Source organism: Mustela putorius, unplaced genomic scaffold (genome assembly GCF_011764305.1).
Source record: "Mustela putorius furo isolate JIRA1106 unplaced genomic scaffold, ASM1176430v1.1 tig00000407_pilon_pilon_pilon, whole genome shotgun sequence".
In the NCBI taxonomy this organism is placed as follows: Eukaryota; Metazoa; Chordata; class Mammalia; order Carnivora; family Mustelidae; genus Mustela; species Mustela putorius.
Window position 1 is genome coordinate 16,000,715 of NW_025421373.1, and position 22,174 is coordinate 16,022,888.

General features: G+C 39.2%; 1 protein-coding gene across 1 annotated transcript in view; it reads right to left on the reverse strand.

Annotated features, from left to right (window-relative positions):
- The window catches only part of FGF10 (fibroblast growth factor 10), an 89,418-nt gene extending 74,498 nt beyond the window's left edge, over nt 1-14,920 (reverse strand). Inside the window, exon 1 of the mRNA XM_004737913.3 lies at nt 13,872-14,920. Coding sequence (XP_004737970.1) covers nt 13,872-14,223 — 352 coding nt within the window. The 5' untranslated portion in view covers nt 14,224-14,920. The remainder of the gene's footprint in view (nt 1-13,871) is intronic.
- Nucleotides 14,921-22,174: the final 7,254 nt, after the last annotated feature.

Here is a 22,174-nt window from a genome sequence, read left to right on the forward strand (position 1 = left end):
ACCCTGAGATCATGACCTGAGCCGAAGGCAGCAGCTTAACCCACTGAGCCACCCAGGCACCCCCAGAATCACTTTTAATATTCATATTTCTACCAATATTCCATTTGTGAAGAGATATGTATTCTTTCAGATAACATAGGCTTTCTCTACTCTGCTCTTTACATCCTTCTGAGCCCTTGCCAGAGTGCTTTTAAATGCCTATATTTCTACAGAAGTCTGTTTAAGACAAAAAAGGCTTTTTCCATCATGTGTCTCAAAATTCTTCCTGCCTATTCCCATTATCTAATTCTGAACTCACTTCCACACTTTCAGGTATTTGTGATAGCAGTACCCCACTCTGGGGTATCAAATCTATATTAGTTTCCTTTGGCTGCTGTAACAAATTGCAACAAAGTTGGTGTCTTAAGGCAATAGTAATTGATTCTTTCACAGTCTGGAGGCCAAAATCCCAATATCCAGTTGACTGGGCTCAAATGAAAGTGCCACGCTCCTTCCATAGGCTCTGGGGGAGACTCTCTTTCCTCTTCCAGCTTCTACAGCAACATTCCTTGGCTCACATCTCCTTCATTCATCTTCAGAACCAAAGCATCATATCTTTAAGTCTCTTTTTCCCTGTTTCCATCACTGAACTGCCTTCTGTGTGCATCTGTCTCCCTTTGTCTGTCTTTTATAATAAGAACAAGTGACAGCATGTAAGGCCCATCTGGATAATGTAGGATTATCTCTTCATCTACAAAGCCTTAACTCAATCACACCTGCAAAAATTTTATCATAAAAAGTAGCATTCATAGGCTCCAGGGATTAGGACTTCGTATCTTTGGATGGCTATTATTCAGCATATCATAGTTGTTATATCCTAATATTGGTATGCTTGCAGAATCTGGTCCTGAATCTAGGCAATGAGTGTATCGAGTAAAAATATTTTAATAATAATTTAGTTCATTGCACTAATTTTGTAGATGAGGTGTCTGAGGTCAGGTTAAAGTAAATGGCATGCCTAAGATTGCACGACTTAGACTATGAACCATACTTTTGACACGACTAAGACTATGAACCATACACTTTTACTCCCACTCTTTGCAGTACATTCTTCTTCTCTAAATGAATTACCAAGAATTGCTCATTTCTTAATTGTTACCAAATATTCCAGTATCCAACTATAACTCTGAAACAAAAAGTATCTCACAGCCAACATCAATTTTTAAAAGATAATAAAGTCATCATTTCTGTCCACTGACCGTAGTCAATAGTAGCTTTAGAAAAACTGGAGAAATATGGGTCCAATTCAAGGATTACATAATATTTCCATCCAGAAGTTTGTGTGAATTTGAGTACTTGACATTCAGTTAAGTAATGATGGCCCTAACATTTTCTGAGTTCTTAGAATTGTAGAACTTAGAACCCAATGTAATTTTAAAAGATAATTTACTTAAACCACATTTTTTTGGGTAAGTGGTATATTAATCATGCTTTCCAGACAAAGTGACAGAACCAAGGAGTCTAAGTGATTTGTACTGAGGATAAGCAGTTAAAAACAACAATTTTTAACCCAGTAAATATATAGAAAGGACCCATTATATGCCAGACTCTGTATTGAGGGCTTGCATGTGAAGGTGAGTATAATATGTACAGTCCTTACCCTCAACATGTTTTCTGTGGATCAGGAAACTAGATGGGTAATCTAATCACATGTGAAAGTGTGTTAAAATACTAGAGACAAATGGTTGGGGAGTGTTCAGGAAGGTATCCTAGAGGTGACATCTAAGAGGATTTTGAAAGGAAGAAGTGCTAGGGGCAAGGGAAGAAATGTCACTACGGCTAGACCCAGTTGTATATACAAGGTCTGGACATGAGGGGACAAGGAATGTTCTGGAACTAACATCTACTCAGTATGTCTATAATGGGGAGTATAGTAAGAAATGGGGTGGGAAATCAGTAGGGAAGAAATACTGAGAGCCTCACAGGACCTGTTAAGGAATGTAGAACTTGTTCTTGTTCAAGGACATTGTGTTTAAGAAATTAAAGTATTTAATAGGGAACTAGTTTGTGTAGGTTTGTGCCTTACACAGAACAAACTGGCCTTCAAGAGTAAATAGGGTGCTACCAAAAATATGCCAGGGCAAGAGGTACATGGTGAGACTGTCCCAGCACCAAGGCAGAAGGTCTCTTTGCTGATCCTGGACTAGGTTTGAATCCTGACTCACTTATGCTAACTATCGCACTTGAGCCTGGCATCATAACTTTCAGACTCGGTTTTCTCCTCTAAATATAGTATGGGAGTAACAATGACTATTCATTTTATAGAATTTTCCTGCAAATCAACTCATGAACACATAAAAATGCCTTATAAACTATAAAATAAAGTATAGTAGTATGATAATCAGCTTTCTGTCTAATCTTATATTAGGCCATGACTTAGGGATCATTTTAGAAAATGAGATAATTTTAAAAGAACACAGCAGTCCTAGCATAAAATGGTAATGAGAGCTAACATACTGAGCTCTTAAAGTGTGCCAAGCCCTGTATTGAGAATTTCACATTTATAGTCTCAGTTGTAAGCTTACAAACTCCTCCTGCCAACACTGATGAGGTAGGTGATGTTATCTTCACTTAATTGTTGCAAAGATCATGATGTAGTAATTTGTCCAAGACCACAAAGCTGCCGAGCTTTACAACCCCGATTCTGTATCAAGAAGTTGGTCTCCAGAGCTCATGGGCTTCATCTTGGGTGTAAGTTTCATACTTGCTGTCCATGTCTTAAGCCTCATTTGTTTTAAAAAATTTAAGTATATTCTTTTGCAAGAAAAGGAGCTGTATCTACTTTGTTTCTTTTCCTAATCATCTAAACCAGGTAAGCCTGAGCTAATTTAGAACAGTAATAACAAGAAGAAATACACAATGGGAACAAATACTGATGAGGCTTCAATAGTAGCCTTTGGGAATCGGCTGAGAAATGACAAAACCCTTCCCAGCGCTATGTATATTTTAAGAACTTCTGCAGTAGAGACTATTTTTAAATTTTTAAGCAACGATGAATGCCATTTGGGGTGGATCAGAAGAACTATTTTGTGTCCCTAATATAAAATCAGTTTTGAGTTTTGGTTTGTTTTGCTGATCAAGCTAGAATTTCAGTATGTTTAGGTTACGTCTATTATACTATAATTTATACAGCCTTGTAAAATATTGCTCTGCTTTCTCTTTGTTCTTCCTTTACTTCAAGAAGTAAAACAAATAACAAAGGTCAATTTTAAATGAAAAATATGTTCATGTAACATTTTAGCAGAAAATTGAAGTTCTCATATATAAGGGTATTTATATACCATGCCCCCGCCCCCCAGGACAGCACTTTCTAGTGTATTTTACTTAGTGTCTCATAAGGTAGCCCCAGCCTGTAAACTCTGCTCCACCTCCTTTGCTTCCCTGTTATTGGCTGGAAACTTCACACAAGGTTCTGTGCTCTCTTTTAGGACATTCTTGCTCCTCTCCTTCTGTCGATGTCTAGCTGGAGTCCTTATCATCAGTGTGATACTGCCCCTGTCATTCATACATTGCATGGGTTGCTGTCCATTTCATTTCTGCCCTGCTTCTTTGATGGTTAGTATAAATGTCTTATATTATCTTCCAACCCCTTGTGAGGATCTCTGTCTAGATTGTAAACCCTTTGAGGCTATGGACCAAAAAGGCCACAGTCATGGGATGAGAATCAAGAACCTTCTACAGAATTTACTGAGAGCTGAGCCTCTCTGATAATCCTGGCTCAAAATCATATCATAACTTGGAGCATAATTTGTCTTGAAATATCTCATCTAGAATCACTTTTCTCTTTTTTCCTTTTCTGCAATAATCTCCTTTCCTCCAATCTCCATAGTTACCTATTTCGTCCCTGTTTGTTTTCCTTTGTTCTTTTACAATATGTCCTTGAACTCATGTGTTATCTTCTTAATTTTCAACTCTTCTCTCTCTCCTCAAATTATCTTCAATTTTCAAATATCTGTTACTAGTTTCTTAATAAACCAGATCTTTTCTCATTCCCCCCAAACTGTAGAGCATTACAAATACTACAATTGCAAATCTTAAATAATTTCAGATGTTCAAATATTTCCCTTTAATAAAAATGCTAGGTGTAGGGCGCCTAGGTGGCTCAGTGGGTTAAGCCGCTGCCTTCGGCTCAGGTCATGATCTCAGGGTCCTGGGATCGAGTCCCACGTTGGGCTCTCTGCTCAGCAGGAGCCTGCTTCCTCCTCTCTCTCTCTCTCTCTGCCTGCCTCTCTGCCTACTCGTGATCTCTCTTTGTCAAATAAATAAATAAAATCTTTAAAAAAAAATAAAAAGAAAATGCTAGGTGTATTCCTCATTCCTGCCTTTCTTCAGTTCCAGTATTTTTACTTCCTTCTTCAGCAAATAATCTGCTAGTTGCTTTCCTGATCCTTTTCCTTAAAACAAAGGGAAGCATCATCTTTGCATTTTCTTTATATAATACCCATTTGATGAGGCCTTATTAGGCACCAGGCACCATTAATCTAGTCCATTCATTAAGTCTGACTTCAAACTTCTCACCACACCCCAGGCTCAGTGCACTGATTCTGTACTTCTTGGAGGAGGCATCACTCGCCATCCTCTTCCTACCCCCAACCTTCAGATGTCTTTTAACCAGGAGGTTTAGAATAGCTCCCAGTTGTTTTCTTTTAGAGTATACTACTTGTTTCTTCCTAGCATTTACCCCAATTTTTCATCACATCTTTGTTTACTTGATCTTACTTTCTTTCGGTCATGTCTTTAGACTATGAGAGCAGTTCTGTATGTACGTGTCACACAGTATCTGACACAAAGCAGGCACCCAATTTCTGCTGAATGAATGAATAATCTCACTTAATTGCGACCATATAGGAAAGAGGAAGGTATTGTTAATGTTATTGTTTTACTGATAACAACTTGCCCAAGTCATACACTGTTGTCTGGCAGTTCCAAACCTTAACTACACCCACTTCTGTGTCTTCAAAGCGCATTTTCAATCCAGGACCATACTTGTAATCAGTTTTAATCAAAGCCCACACTTTCAGTCCCTCTTTCCTACTGCCTCTTTAGCAGGAACTCTGGACTTAGACTTTCTGACTTTGATACCGTGGTACGATTACTTCTGTAGGATTCTTTTTAGATCACAGGTTCTCATTTCAGTTAATTTAGCATGCCATCAAATGCCTGTGCTTGGGTTATATTTCCTTCACACCTTTCTTGTCATGTCAGCCCTTTTGCAATGCTACTCATTAGCTTGATCTCTTTCCTGGGAGTTCAAAACCCTTGTCTCCATCACTCTAACAAAAAGCATGTCCTCCTTCTTCCACGGTCTGTGTCTAAATGCTCTCTGGCTTCTTCTGCTTTTCCTCTGGCTTCGAACATTCTAATTATATGTCCTTTACTGTCTCTCTTGCTTCAGCTTTAAAGCACTTCTGTCGTTTTGTTTATTAAGTTTTTATTCCATAATCCGATCAACATGCTTAGCACTTCTTTTTTCATATTTGTAGAATCATACCCCTCTATGGAAATGTTCCAAAAAATGCCCTAAAAATCTGGTTTACTATATTGGTAATTACTGTTATTAATAACATTGTAAATATAGCTCACTTTAGATGAGAAATAGTTTGTAAATTAATATCATATGTCACCATTTTCCCCATGTTACAAAATATTAATTTTTCTTTTAATAATTCTATTAATAAATCAAATAAATTTAAGCTTTGGAAATATATCTACATCTGTATATTTATATAATTTGAAACCAATTGTGTTTTTTTAATTTGAAGTCAATTGGAAAAAGAAGCTTGACTTTTAATTACTATGGTAACAGAGCAATCTAACATATATAGTCAGATTCTGTATATAATAAAAATAAATTTAATTCAGCCATCAGTACAAAAAGCCTCTTCCTTGAAAGAAATACGAACACACCTGTTTCTATTAACTCAAATTCTAACTTCTGTCAGTGTCTTAATATTTTTCCAACAAAGATATATGCATTTCTATATTTGGTCAGGTCGGAGTATATATATGCATATGTATTTTACATTTTTTGACAATCATTATTAATAAGAAAACGAGTTTTATTTTTTAAAGCTACATTTGGCAGGGATGTAGAGAGAAGCTTTGTAATTTAAGGGAAATCACGAAGTTGGAAATAATAAAAACCTTTATGGTTAGCATTCATCTTCTTTGAAATAAATGTTGACTAAAATAGAAGAAAAATAGTTATTTGATTCTCTAAATCGTCTTTACTTTCTCTCACAAGAGTCCAAAGACAGAAAGGTAGGGAAATTGACAAAGTAGCTAGTAAGTGTTACATGTACTAAAACAAGTTAAAAGAAAGGTAAAAGGAACCTGTAAAAAGAGAGTAATTGGAAACAGAATACTTAATCTGGGGCAAACTACAGAAAGATGATTTAATAACCAGTCAGCATTCATTCACAGAAGGTACTTTTCCGTGGTTTGCCTATTTCATTAAAGGCAAGGCTATAAGAAATTGACCCGAGTGCTGGGATAAGAAAGACTTCACTGGAGATTCAACATGAGAAGAGAATCCTGATGGGGTACGTGGAATCTACATTGCTGAAGAAATTTATCGCATAGACTATAAGCTATCTATCTTGGATGTTGCACATTCAAAGAGGTTGAGGCTGCTGACTCCAAATATGACATGCTGAGCAATGATAACGGATGACTTTCCCTGGCCTAAGTGGAATGGAAAGGGTTTGGAAGGCAGCTAGGCTCACCACTGTACCACCAACGCATGGAAAGGGGTTGGAAACCAGGAAAAAGTCGGGTGGGAGGAGGGGACAAGAAAAAGAGGAGGAAAATAATGAAGGACTGAAAAGGCATCATGGTTTCTGAAAAAGTATCAGAGGCAGGGCTACCACAGGTGGCTAATATTTCAGGTGTATAAATGTCTCAAGACAGAACTATTGAAGCCCCTGGGTGGCTCAGTCTTTAAGCGTCTGCCTTCAGCTCAGGTCATGATCCCAGGGTCCTGGGATCAAGCCCCACATCGGGCTCCCTGCTCTGCAATGAACCTGCTTCTCCCTCTCCCACCCCCAAACCCCACTTGTGTTCCCTCTCTCACTCTTTCTCTCTGTCAAATAAATAAATAAATTCTTTAAAAAAAAAAGAGAGAGAGAGAACTATTAGAGGTTGATGAACCTTGACTTGTAGAGACTTTATGAATATGTCGGGTTATCCTCAAACAGGGGAAAGGCATCAAACAAGGTTAAGGATGAAAACCAACACATACGTTTTTCAGTAAAGCATGTTAACACCAGGTGCTTGAAAGAAAATAATGATTATAGAAAAATGATCTTTTTAAAAAGTTCTGAACTTTGCAGTTAAACATTGCTATTTGGAATTAAGTTGCAGTTAACCCACACTATTCATAAATAAGTGATAGCTGTGGTGCAGTTATTAGGTTATATTTAGTTGACAGTTACCTGAAGTTGGGGATCTATTGACTTAATCAATACTTTGCCTCTTCTATTAAGGTTAAGTAAATGGTTCATTAATCGTTCCATGTCATCTTTCACTGTAGGAAACATGCCAAACATTTGAAAATTCCTCATTAATGATAACACACATACTGACAGATTAGATATAGGTAAAGGTGGACAGATTTAGGCTAAAGAATTATTAGGTGAACTATAAAACGAGGCAATGCTTTACTGCCAGCACTATGAATCTTTCAGATGGTAATTGGATGCACGTGTTAGCAGCAGTAAAAAGTCACTGTCCAGTTGTCCACCTTACATGGGAATCTACTCGGAGTGTCTTCTTTGATTTATTGTTCCAATTAGAACACAGTGTTCAAAGAAAGAACACAACTGACCTGATTTTAAGGCCAGGGAGCCTTTCAGGCTATTATTTGGTGGATGACCTGACTCCCTTTTAGGTATCTTGAAACTTTCTATTTGTGTCAACTCTGTACTGATTATATGTTTGGTTTTAAACTGATTCTATAAAACATTGACATTTTATATTCATTAATCCTTGGCCAGAGTGTCACTGATGACTTCCCAAGATGCAGGTACATTTTCTTTCACTAAATTTAGAGGCCTAGTTCTAGGCTGCCACTTGACATCCAGACTAACTGGCACAGGTAAAGGGAGCAGGCACTGGGGGCTGGGGCGGGGGAGAGAGGGTTGCAGGGGAAGAAGGCCAGTGATGAAAAGTTAAGTATTTTTGATTGGCAAAACCAAGTAACAACACCACTGGTCACATGGTAAATGTAAATGAATCTAAAATCATTGCAATACACCATAAAAAATGAAGATATTTCTGCATAAAAGACTTGAGACAAAATGAGGTTCATTATCTTCTAGATTGTGATAAAGCTGTATTAAAATTACATAAACATAAATCTTATGTCTCATCATACTGGAAAATTGAAAAAGAACTTAAATTCTGGGAGGGAAATGCTAATGTTTTACTTATATTAAGCAAGTATCAACTCTTAATGCGAACAAATGTTGGAACAGTAATACTAAAAATGTCATCTGAATTACTCTTCATTGCAGAGTTCACAGAATTAATGTTAAGATAGATTAAAATCACTTTGAACTCATACACATGTATTACTCTTCTTTCTGAAGGATAGTAAAGAAATATCATTTGTACTACAATTTTGGATAAGTGTCCAGACATTTAAAGCTTAGGAAAGATGTAGATATTCACAGGCAGCTCATAAATGTGAGGAACATTAGCTCCATTTCAAATGAGCTGTCAACTTTTTTTCCAGCATTTTTGGCTTGTGGGAAGTCAGACATTTGGATAATAAATGGGGTTTGCCTCTGCACATGAAGGTAACTCTGCAGGAATTTAAAGTGCTCATTCATATTCTACTATAAGTTCATTAAACACTAAAAAGATGAACTGGGATAAGCCTTTTTGCTCTAAACCAAACAGTAAAAGTATAGAAGAAAATGTGCATGCAATGGAGTTTCCTTGGCTCTGTGAGACACAATTTTTCTTTTAAATTCTGTGCTTAATCATCATTTTGAAAACACCTGTTCTTAAAGAATGGGCCATACCTTTGCCTAATAGAATCCTAAAATACCCAAGACCTACCTAGAAATTGGCATTTCTCAGTTCTCAGACTCTAATATTGGCATATGATTTCTGCCAACTCTTTTCTTGGGTTTCTTCTAGTAGGTTATAAATCAGGTTTATGAAGAGGAAACTCTGTAACTGTGCATTTTTTAATGGATTTATGATAAAGCCATCAAAGTGGAGGGTCCATATGGTAGGAATGCAGTAAAGGCAACGGGACAGTGTCATGTAAACATTAAATACAGTGCCTTCCACCTTCATAAATCCTCAGTGCGCATGATTAAGTGCTGTCAGCTGTAAATTATGCAACCAAACTCTAGAAATGACCACAACTTAAAGAGGATACCAGTTGTATATAGGTTTTCTTTCCAAAAATCCATTGTATATTTATTAGGAGATGATATTCAAATCCCTATTACTTTCTCGCCCTTACTTAACTTCCTATAATAAGTCTTAGTCCTGATTTAGAAGTAATAAGGCAGACCTTTAATCCTAGACAGTAATTTGTCATTTATATGTGGTAAAATACCTTTTAGATTTGTAGACTCATTTTAAAGCCTTCTTTATATATATATATATAGCTTGAGGTCTCTACGATTTTGCCCTTTTTAGAGTCGTATATCAGAAGTTTCTGCAACAGCCCAATTTCACACTGGTATTTACAAAAAAAACTTACTTTATTACACGTGGGAACAATTAAACATTTTGCCCTCAGCTGTAAACAATTACTATACACAATGACATTCATGGGTTTTTCTTAAATGGTCATGTATTTCTAATGCCCTTTTCAAGAGATGAGATCTGTGTACATGTATTTTGTATTTCCATAAGCAGATATATTCCCAAACAAAATATGGAAAGAGATATTTCACTTAGAGAATGCACTAACTTTGTCTGATACCGTGTAGCCACCTGCAGTGAGGACACCTTGAACATGTTTCATTTCTGTTCCTCTCCCAATTTACTACTGTTCCAGTTTGAACCTGAAGAACTGTCGGTGTTCATAGCAAGAAGTGATTACGATTTTAGAATTTGTTGTTTAGAGTTCTGAGGCATCTAATTAGAATATTATTGGCATCAATGCTGCCAGTGGTGGAGGTAAAAGAAATAACCAAATAGATTTGGTTTCCAATTGAATGACCTTGGATAATTTCCTTTTTTCAGCTTCATCTTTGAAAAGATATGGATAGTTATACCTTAATTATAGGACCATGATGTGTTAAATGATCTATATATTTGAAGAAATAGGCACATGCTACACTGATTTCTCTGTTGTTTCCGGAACTCCTTTTCTGCAAAGACTCCCAAGCACTGTGGCTTTCTGTTTTGAGAATAGCCATTCTTGGCAATCTCAAGTTTAGGGATACATTTTCTTTTCACTAGACTCCCCTTTTCTACCAGTGACAACCGTGGGAGAAGCCCACAGTCCACTCACATCCAGAAGTAAGTCCACCCAGTCCCAGTTGCAAGGGTATCTAACAGCTGTATCCAGCCTTTCTAGGAGGCCAGAACTGGAGCTGAGTGGTAATGTTTCAAGGGCAAAGAGCTAGATGTAAAGAATGATAAAACAAACTTAAATGAGCCTAAGCAAACCTAGTGACAGATACACTACAGCTATTCTAAATTATTCAAGCTTTCTTAGACTTCTAGCTGAAAAAACATAATTCATCTTTGCTCCCTTTATTCTATTTTCATATAATGGCATAGAATCAAACCAAAAACCACCCTTCTTCCACCAAAAAAAAAAAAAAAAAAAAAAAAAATTATAATCACCTAAATTGCGAAGAGTTTCTTTAGGTATATAATATTTTTAGAACCATCCAATTTCTGGGAACCAGCTTTGGAGGGAGAAGTTAAAAACGATTTTGCAATGCTTATGGGTGATTTCCTTACTTCCCTTTTGTTAGTATTTTGCTGGCAAAAAGCCAGTAAAGCAGTTGTTTAATTACCCAGGACATCCCAAACATGTAACCTCTTAGATAAGCTGTTATTGTATTTTAGCAGCAATAATACTAGGGTCAAAAGTAACAAAGAAAATTAAGCTTCAAATAAGCAAACCTCAAAAGAACAGCTTTGTATATTGAGAATAATTAATAACTTGTTTAGGAAAATGTTACTGAAAAGTGGTTTTTGGACAAGGAACTGACACTCTTCAGAAACCCTAATATTTAGCAGGCTACCATTTGGTGGGCTGGCTGGCTGGTTACCCTGTAGGCATGGCAAAAGTTTGTTCACATGTAATTATGCAACATTTAGACAATATCTTAATGATACCATGTAGTTCAGCTGAATCAGTCCAGCTGGAAACTGTAGCAGTGTTCTGATTACCCAGCCACATGTGAAATTAAGACTTTTTCAACCTCTACTTTTCACTTGCTATGTTTTGATACAGATGTTCTTGGAAAGCCTAAATTATTATGGTTTGACATTATTTAGCAGTAAGCCCTACCCCCTTTCATTTTCAACCATTGATTAACATTGTATTACTATATAAGATATGATATTTTAACAAGGGCTGTTGCTACACTTTATCATATGGAAGAGATATTATTATATTTTGGATAAAGTGGAAATTCTCCACACTAGTTTTTATGCAATAAAAATTATATACTCTTCTCTTCACAGATAAGTCTTGTTGTAAAAATATATTTCTATGTGTATCCGGACAATCATTTTATTAAATAAGCACACACAATTATTATTTTGGAAAATATTAATTTCAGTTGTGTAAACAACCTAGTATAGATTGGTCCTTGTATCACATTATAGAGACAGTTAAAATATACCAATAGCAAAATCAAATTAGTTCAGAAGAAACAAATAACAAATGGAATTTTGCTCAAGGTTAACACTTTGAAAATATATTTATCTCCATGAACTAAAAATACAAAGAAAGGTTTCAGTCAATGGGGATTTTTTTTTTTTTTCTTTTTAAACTCCCATCTCACTCTTTAGCAAGTGTTTAGCTTACTTCTTCCCCTATCATCCTACCTGGATGACACAACTCTTTTGTTTTAGAAGTGAACAAAGGTATTAAATTTTAATCAACAACTATAACATCTATAACTATAACACAGTATCTAATGAATTCAGGTAACAAATGACTTTCAAACAAAAAAATCATAAATGACATTATTTCAGCCCCTTTCTATGAATCAGAATGGAAAAAAAAATAGGTAATGGACTATTTAAAATCTCTATATTAAACACAAGATGGAATACTTTAAAATACTTTCACAATACTTTTATTACTTCTAAACATACTGCTAATTTTAGTAAACGGAAACAGCTGCTGAAGAGGAACAGAAATTAATGCTGAATATATGTAGATTCCCAAATAAGAAATCTTAAGTCTTAATTCCTATAAATCTTTATTTAAAAAGAAAATGCTAAATTCTGATTAACTGTCTTTCTCCTTAGTACCAGATACTTTTCTGGGCCAAGGTGTATTTAAGTCAGTTGCCAAGAAATTCCCAAACAACTGACACAGAAAGCGTAATTTGGAAGGACCATTGAGATAATGCTAAATGGTCATTAAAGATGTTTAAATGTCATTGTCTACTGTCCTCAGTGTGCCATTACATAGCCTCAGGATCCTTTCAAACAGCAATCAATAGAGAGTGAATAAGTCTCACCACTTGAAAGTAACTAGGAAAGGAAGCCAATGGAATAATCTGGCTTTGCAGGACTGATTCAAGAAGAGACACAATATCTACCCCTCCTCTTCTAGTTCTCCCTCCCTCTACCCAGCCCACAGCCCTGCAAGAAAGAAGTGAAAGAGCTAAAGAAGGAAAGAGAGAGAAGAAAATGGAAAGAAATCCAGGGATGAGGCGGAGGGCGTAATTCGTCCTGAGCAGAAAACCTCATCCAAGGGGACAAACTATAGCCATGGAAACAGACTTATGACTTTTACTTTGAAAATAAAAGAATGACAATGAAATTTGTGTGAGGTCTGTGTGAATCCAGTCCCAGATGTTTACAGAGCTGTAGTAGTATGGCTCTGCAATATGAGAGGTTTCAGAAGAAAGGAATACAACAGGACACCACAAAGCAGCGCATATGCCATTGACAATGCAGACGTGAGTGAGCGTCATGTTACCAAGAGAGAAGGCAGGCAGAAGACAAATAGCAGCGGTGGTGCCTGAAAAGCTAACTTCGTGGACTGCGATCACTCAAACCAACATGAGGGGGGAAAAAAAATCAGAACCAGAAAAATGTTTGCACTCCTGTTTAGATAGGCAGTGGGGTAAAGACATCGGGGTGGGGAGCCAGCAGAATTGACTTTTCTTTCTTAAATAAAGGTCCCATAAAGCCCCTATAATTGACAGCGGATAATTATTTTCAGCTTGAGGAAACTGTCCCAAAACTCTTAATAAGATTGCCAGCGAAAAGAAACCAAATGTGTTTACTCGAGCCATTTCCAGAAGGGAGGGAGAGGGGACCTTGAGATGGGGTGCGGAAGGGCTATGGAGACGGAAAGGGGGCATCTAGGCACAGCAACAACTCTCCAGCGCCCTGCGTGGTCCTGGGAATGACAAGCCGGAGAGACGGGGCAGAGAGGGTGGCAAAGAGTCGGGGGGTGTGGAGGGAGCTGCGCCAAGGAGAGGGGGTGCGGCAGCACAATGTATGGGGGGGGAGTGATTTAGTGTGAAAGTATTTCACTTAATCATTTTACAGGGGTTGGGGACGTAAATATTTAGCTGGCCACATCTGGAACAGATTTTCCCCCCCTTGTGGGGTGGGGGGGTGGATAATTGGAAGGAGGGGAGCGCGCGTTTGTTACTTACTGTACGGGCAGTTCTCCTTCTTGGTACCGCTGACCTTCCCGTTCTTCTCAATCTTAAGAAAGTACTTGGTAAAAGAGAATAGCTTTCTCCAGCGGACGTCTCCTTGGAGGTGATTGTAGCTCCGCACATGCCTCCCCGCACTGGCAGGGGAGGAGAAGGAGGAAGAGGACGAGGAGGAGGAGGAAGAGGAAAAAGAAGAGGAGTTGGTGGCCTCTGGTGACACCATGTCCTGACCAAGGGCTTGGCAGGTGACAGGGATGGAAGACACCAAGAACAGCAACAAGAAGCAGCAGCAGCAGCCAGGCAGGTGGGGAAAGGCTGAGGCACAATGTGTCAGTATCCATTTCCACATTGTACTGAAACTCTCGGCACTGGAAATTGTCTCATCAGAAGGAACATACTGGAAGGGTAAGACCTGGTGCGAGGCAGGGAGACAGCTGGAGGTGGCGGCCGCTGCTTAGCTCCCTCTGGGCGCGGATCTGGCCAGAAGTGAATGCACCAACATCCATAACTCCTCGGAAGGGCCGGCTGCCTCCCCTGGCTCCTTTCTCGGATCCGCTGCCTTGCGTCTCTCGAGTCTCCCGGTGAATGGTGGACGTGGGTGGCCGCAGTAGCAGGAGCTGGTGGTGGCGGTGGTAGTGTTGGTCCCCAGCGATCTTCACTCCCCTAGGAGTTACTTTGTTCTCTTCTTCACTCCTTTCTTCACCATGGTAGATGCAAAAAAAAAAAAAAAAAAAAAAAAAAGGTCTAAAAAACAGATGACAGTACGGTGAACAAAACCCACAGAGGTCGGGGTGGGAGGCTGGGGGAGAGATCTGCGCCTCTCGGGGGTTGGCACCTTCTCGCCCCTCTCGGCAGAGCCCCCGCCTGCTAGCCTGTTCTAAAAGCGCGTCCCTTTGGAGTTGTCAGAACTGGAGGCGAGCGAGCTGCCGGTCGCCGTTGTTCGCTTCGCCCTCTTGCTTTCTCTTTTTGGTGGTGCCTGTTGACTTGAAGCCTCCAGAAAGTCACTTCTTGTTTGGGGGAGATGGCGGTTGGTGTTTTGTTTGGCCCTGTTTCCCTCCCCCCCACCCCACCACCCCCTTCCTTTGGAAAGCCCGCTTGTAAACAGGTTGAAGCCTGGAGTCTAAATGTCAGTGATTCTAAGCCAGAGGTGGGCTCTGCCTCTGCTGGTCAAACCTCATTTGCAGGGGTGGAGAAGCGGGGGGAGGGGGGTCAAACGGCGGTGGGACATCTGAAACCCTCGGCTGCTGGGAACGCCAGGGAGAGGGAGGGGGAGGGGGCCGAGGCGGGGTGGGGGGGGGAGAGTAGGGGAGCAAGGAGGGGAGAGCCCGATGCCTCCGCGGAGCTGGGGGCTGCCGGGTCCCTTCCCCGTGGCCCCGCGGCCGCAGCCTCCGCCCCGCGCCTCCAGCTCCGGCGCGCTGCTGGGAGCGGCGGCGTGCGGGCTGCGGGGCCACCGGCGCGAGCTGCGTCCTCGGGCTCTCCGAAGTTTGCCGTCCTCCAGCCTGAACCGGTCCCCTCTGGGGAGCCCCCTTCTCACTTGTTCTCCGGCGTAGGAGCTTTTCCCCCCTTCCTCTGGCGGGGAAGCACTTGTGAGCCACCTGGAGCTTGCCGCCTGGCCGACTGTTGTCCCCCCTCCCCGGCTCCCAGAAGGAGGGGCGGGCTGGGGGAGAAAGCGGAGGATGCTGTGGATAAACCCTCTGAAGCGGCAGATTATAAACTGGTCGGAGTGAGCACAGAAAAGGGAGACATAATTAGCTTCTTTTCCTCCTCTTCTGCCAGCTTCCAAGGAGGTCTCCGCTTTAATGAATCACTGATTTCTCGCTTCCGTTGCTGAAGTAAAAAGTTCACACTTTGGCCCTCTCTGCCTTTTAAGCTGAGGGAGATTTATCGTCACCCTTAAAAGTCGCCTCTCCCTTGGCGCAAATGAACTAGGGGACCGAAAGGACCAGTTTCTAATTGCTAGCATGAGTCCTTTACTGAATCACGCGTGCACTTCAAAGCGAACGCACTTTACTGAGATTGCGAAGATTTACCCATAGGATTTGGCCGAAAGTTCTGCTGTTTTCCATGCGATTTCCTTTGCACTTGGCCATAATAGGGGCGTCCTTCTTTTTTCTATGCTTACATTTAATGTTAAGAGGGCTCTATTTTACGATAGAGCTGCACTACCAGTTCTCCCTCCTCCTCGCCCTCACCGGGTCGCTAGCAATGCTCACAGTCCAGGTATAGATAGAACCAAATCCCTGGCTAGGAAGCCTTGCCAAGAATGAAGAGGCACGAGACGCAGATAGCTGTGATAATCGGTTCTGATCCCAGTCAGAGATAGTTCCTAGAGGATCCCTACAAGAATTGCTGTGTACTGGGTAGGGAAGGGTTGACTGGGAGGAGGAACTGAAGATGTCATGGCGTCAAATATTTGTGTTCTGTAAGGCAGTTAAACATTAGTGTTATGATGAAGCATATGAAATTGCTGTATTTTCTATTTTTTTGACCTTCCAAAGCGCCAATTTCATATGCTTCAACTTAATAGTTAGAGTGCTGTTCTAAGATGGAGAATCGCTTTAAGGTGAACTTGGGAGTTTGACCTCTGTAACTGTAATTGGAAGGGAGCTAATCAGAGGGGCTGGGGTCTGTATGTACAACAAGCCAGAATCCCTACAATGTGCATTTGACCTTAGTCTTCATTGTGAAGAGGAGAAAATACAGAGAAATAAAAAATCTAACTTTAGCGATGGGCATTAGCAATGATTGCCCAATTACGTTGTTTAGTGACCTGAAAAAAATGACTACTTGCATCTGCTTATATTTTCCTATGCATTCAGAGCCTTTGAAATAGAACCATGTAATGCTAGAATCAGGATTTTAATTGCATTTGTTTATAACCAATTGCAATGCTTACTGAAAAGATTTTGACAATGTGGTGAATAGCACAGTAGGTTTATTTTAATTTAATACAATTAGTTTTGATTTTTGTAGCCATTAATTGGAAACTTAAATAAAGAACATACGTCATTCGTATGCTCGAAGTTTTGTTCTTTCATTAAAGTTTGGATGTTTAAAAATGAAATCACTGTGCTAATTTTAATTTTCTAGTTCACAGTTTTATACCTGACCTAACGAATGCTTGAGAGAAAGCGTAGTGTTTCCAAGGGATTTGAGTTTCAGTCCAACTGTTCAGTAGAATCCAAATGTTTGAACTGACAAAACTAATTAAAACTGCATGTTTGTTTGTTTTTTTTAATGTTTGATGAAACCATACAGTAAAGATTCTGCTGTAAAAAGTTATAAAATAAAGGAAGTTGTAATTTTGAGGTTTCTCTACACTGGACATCAACACGATTGATGCAAGCTTGAGATCCTCTCAATTTTTTTTTTTTAAGACTCACAAAAGACACCCCCTCCTACCCTGAAGGTAGTTCCCCCCTCTATTCCCCTCACCCCCACATCTACTGACTTTCTGCTCCAGCAGAGAAAGCTGTTGGGATCTTTGTGAGAAGTTTCATATTTTAATTCTGTTTGAAATGGGAAAAAAAACACATCGTCAGACTTCCATATTAAAATCTAGTTGCAGCAGGTGCAGTGTTTAAAACTTCTAGAGTCCTTCCGCCGTTCTTCTGTACAGCGTGATGACAGGAAGGGCATTCACAAAACAGCCCAAAGGAAAAGCTGACATAGCTTTTTAGATTATATCTCATTCTTCTTTTTCTTTTCTGTACAGCCTTTCTTTTATAGCACAGTTGAATCCCTAAATACTCCTCTGCTTTGCATTGTTAGGTCACCTCTGAGGTTAGCCCGAGAAAGCCTGAGAAAAGTTCCACAGGAAAGATGCACTATTTAACGGAATTCAATCTCTCCCAATAGATTTGAATCACTAACATAAATGTATGAATGTAGATTATATCTCTGTAATGAGGCCTGAATCATTCTCAGTTACTTCAAAGGACTGAAATTCTACCTTCCTTTTTTAGCAGCAATAATCACGTCTTAATGGGTTCCTTTATTAATTGTTTCTCTGCAGCGATTGAAAAGGACAGTACAAGGTTCAGATTGGAGTGGTGCCTAAACTAATTCTAAAAGGCTGTTTTTCTTTTTTTCCAACCTCTGGAAGGCATGCTTTATTTCTATGTCCTAAACATACCCAGTAATATTGGGCTAGCTCTTTATTGGAAGAAATAGATGTGGCCTTTTGTTTAATGTGATGTCTTAAGAAGCTACTGAAGCTTTTAAAAGCAAGTCCGTGGCAGCAGCCACTGAAGAATCCTAAGCTGTGACTATTTAACCTCAGAGGAGCCGTTTGCGTATGTACTTCCAGATCCTTCGGTAGCTCTTCTGTGTGAGCGGTTTACGCTTTAAGTATGTATTTCCTGGATCCTTTATGTTGCTTGGCACTATCTGTGGTTCGGTGACAAGATGTGTGTTCGATTATGTGTGATGTAATTGGCAGTGTCAGTAAGCCGCTTCAAATAATAAGAAGTCAGGTCAAAAGTCAGCCAGGCTGTTCGACAAAGTAGACATGTGCAGGCCTCATTTTTGAAGTCTGCAAGGGTAGTCCTTGTGACTGTGTGTTCCAGCCCATGTTCCCTTTTGGATGTGGGAGAGATGCCAAGGTTTTGTTTTTGTTTTGTTTTGTTTTGTTTTATGCTTTATGTATTCAGTGGAGAGAGAGAGAGTGTGTGTACACGTGCGCACGAGTGAAGGGGGAGGAGCAGAGGGAGATGGAGAAGCAGGTTCTCCACAGAGCAGGGACCCCGATGCAGGACTCGATCCCAGGATTCTGGGATCATGACCTGAGCTGAAGGCAGATGCTTAACCAACTAAGCCCAGGAAGCCCAGGAAGATGCCAGTTTTAAGGCATCGTTGGAACTTCTGGTCTTTCCAGGATGTAGCTAGAGATGATGCTTGTGGTCAGTGATATTTGGGCCAAAGCAAATAGTGATATCTTGTTTTTTTAAGAGGAGGTTTCAACTGAAAGGAAGAGAGATCTTAAAACACAAGAGAGTGGTATAGAACTTGATAGCCAGGGGAAAACTTAGCAGTAGTTGAATCCAAGCTCATTTACTTTATAGCTGAAGGAACTGATGCCGAAGTCACTCAGTGGTAGAACAGAGTTTAGAACTCAGATGCTGAGTCCGAATTTTAACAACCATAGGCTACTGTCCTAAATTTTTTGGTAACACCTGCCTAGTCTGTTTTCTCTTTCCTGCCTCTTGGCTTCTCTTCTTCTTATCACTGACCACTCATCACTCTAATGTCTGAGTTGCCAGGGTGGAAATGATAAGGGCTTAGGAGGCTTTACTTATGCAAAACTAATAAATCTTTGCTGTAATAGATTAGCCAGAGAAAAGTAATAAAATAAGTTGGTGTCGAATTATTAATCGGGTACCGGTTGACTAGCCGAATAAATTTTGATGTACATATTTGGCAAAGGGGGCTATGTTATCAAAACTTGTAAAATGAACACAATTAGAAAGCAATGCATGCCACATGCTTGCAGAATAATCAAGAATTTTTTTTCTATATAATCTGAATTTATAAGAGCTCCTCCAGGAAATTCATGGCATCTTCTAAAAAAGTGGATTTATCATTTGATTCTGCTTTCTCTATTCCAGGATTAAATTTTCATAAAATTTGATGTTTCAAAGCATAGGTATTAGCTTAAATAATTTTTTTTCCCCCAGGGCTTGACACTAGATTAAATTTTGTATTCCCAGGCTTTCAAACAGGCTTAGCAATCTATTGTTAAGAATGAAAAATGGCCAAGGTAGTGGCAAAGATTTTTTGAAGGAAAAAAAAAATTATGTAAGAATGTTTAAGTTATCCAATAAATCACCAACATTCTTGGAACCTCAACTCTGCCTATTGGCACCACACACACCAAACATAATTCCACAAAGCTGCTATTTGTCTCCTCCCAGCTGAGGGTAAACAGAACCTTCCCTTGACAAAGCTGTGAAGTATGAAGCGTTCTGTTTGTTTTCTGTGTTTCCAGCTGTCCCTTTGTAGAGCAGTGCCTTCTTCCACTTCAAGCCCTCTAGGTTACCTAGTCCTGTATCCTTGATCAGAATTTTAAACCCTCTGATAAGTCATTTATGTTTATGATTCAATTGGCAGGTCGTCATGTTTTCTTCAAAGTTGCAGTACCTTACAACAAACATTTGTAGTAAGTTTCTTTCTTCATCCATTCATTAACTGGTTTTTATTTAACTGACGTTTTATGGAAACCTATTATGTGCCAGTTGGGTATTGTGTATGGTACGGGATTTTACAAATAAATAAGACAGAGCAGCATTTCTTGTAAAAAGCATGAATGAATGAATGAATGAATGAATGATTAAATGAATGAGTAGAATGACTTCAGGTACTTCATTATTAATGGTGAACAAAATAAAGTTATTTTAGGACTCAGAAAGCAAATGAAGAGATTTGAGAGGAGGAAAAAGAGCCTCTGAAATTTTTTTCTGGTTGTCCTACTGTCTATAAGAAGAGCTGTTTTCTGGCTTCACACAGGATCAAGACTCAATCTTTTCCTGCTATGTGTTCCTCACATAATCCCTCACATATTACAGGTTCTTCTACTAGGCATTTGGGCTGCATCTTTTCTGCCAACTCAACCTAACTTGCTCTCCTTACCTTCTGCTCTCAGACATTTGGATGCTTATTTTATGCTTTCCAGCTTATTTTAATTACTTCCCAGTAAGAGTTCCCCTACCTATATACTCTTCTATGTGCCTCCTATTAAAACTTATGTATTATCAAATATAATTTGACCTGAAACCCATTCTTCCTACATGACAAATTTTGTCTCTGTTAAATGGACTTCAACAAAGATTAATTCTCCAATAATTACTATTAGAAATATTATTGTGTTGGGAGAATGTGATATTCATGGCACTGGATTTTTCTTGGATTTGTCCCCAGATCCATTTCCAGCCCTCTTCTGCTCAGCTCTTGGCTGACACCTGTGCCTCACCAATGTCCCTTGGACAAAGACTTGCTGTTGGTTTTGTTGTGAGAGAAAGAAATCGTCAGAAGATCAGGGCCCAGGAGAGAGAGAACTCTGGGTATTTCTTCTCCTCCTCCTCCTTTTCAATTGACCATAACTTTTCTGGCCATGGCCACATTCTTCCAGATCCACATTTCCTACTGGATGACCCTCCTGCAGGGTTCCAACTTTGAATGGAGTCCCTGTAATATTATTTCCTCGCCTTGCCCTATAAGTTTAAGGAGTGGTAAAATTTCCTTTCTGTTGCTGGTCTACCATCATTTTTCCTTGCTTGTCTATTTCACTGACCTGTACCTCTATAACTGGTAACTTTGTTCAAGTCTTTTCATCTGAATCAATTGGGATGAATTCTGTGTCATAGTCAGGACAGTGACAAGAATGTACATCTTTTGCAGTGAGTGACCAGTGTGTGGTAATCCATTTTGTATAGGTACAAGGTAACAGAAGAGTGTAATTTAATACGAAGGGCATTGTGTAACATCTTGTGCTTGCTTGCTATGCTCTATTCTTTGAACTACACAAAAGATAATGACACATGGCATTTGTCCTTAAGAAATATATAATTTAGTATTGAGTTATGATTAATTATTGCAGAGATTTTTTTTTAATTTAGTGAATGTCTTTGAAGATCAAAATCAAAGGTTGCTAAATGTTCAATAAAATACTCTCACACAAATAACTACAAAAATTAATCCAGTTAAGTAGAAATTATGTTCATAAATAACATGTATCTGTGGAAAGCTATAGTAAAGTCTCCATATTAAAATTACCTTTAAAAAATTACCTTTCTTCTTTTCAATTTATTATGAACAATATAAATGTTTCCTAATCTTTAAAGTTAATTTTTTGTGAGCAAATTTGTTACATTGAACTTTACTTATAGTTTAGTTAGAAAGGAAGGAGGGAGATAAATAATATTATTTTCTAGCCTACTTAGTTTTCCTCCAAAGACTATTCTTTAAAACTGAAGATGCAGCCTACCTTATGCGTAAAAGCTGAGTACAGTACAAAAACTCCCAAGATAAACTATATATATAGATAATTTTGTGGACTGATCACTGTCCAGATAATTCCATACATTTCACAGACAAATAACTTCTTACAGAAATGAATATAACTCAGGATTTACGGAGCTTGGATCAAGCCTTTGTCTTTTATTCTCTCTCCTTATCAGCCTGAATGATGATAAAACTGTGAACCTTTATAGGGAGAAAAGACTTGAACTTCCCAATCCTGCTGCCCTTACTTCACAGGTTGGGGGTGGGGGAGAAAGAGGAGGAGGTGGAGCAGACGCAGGATA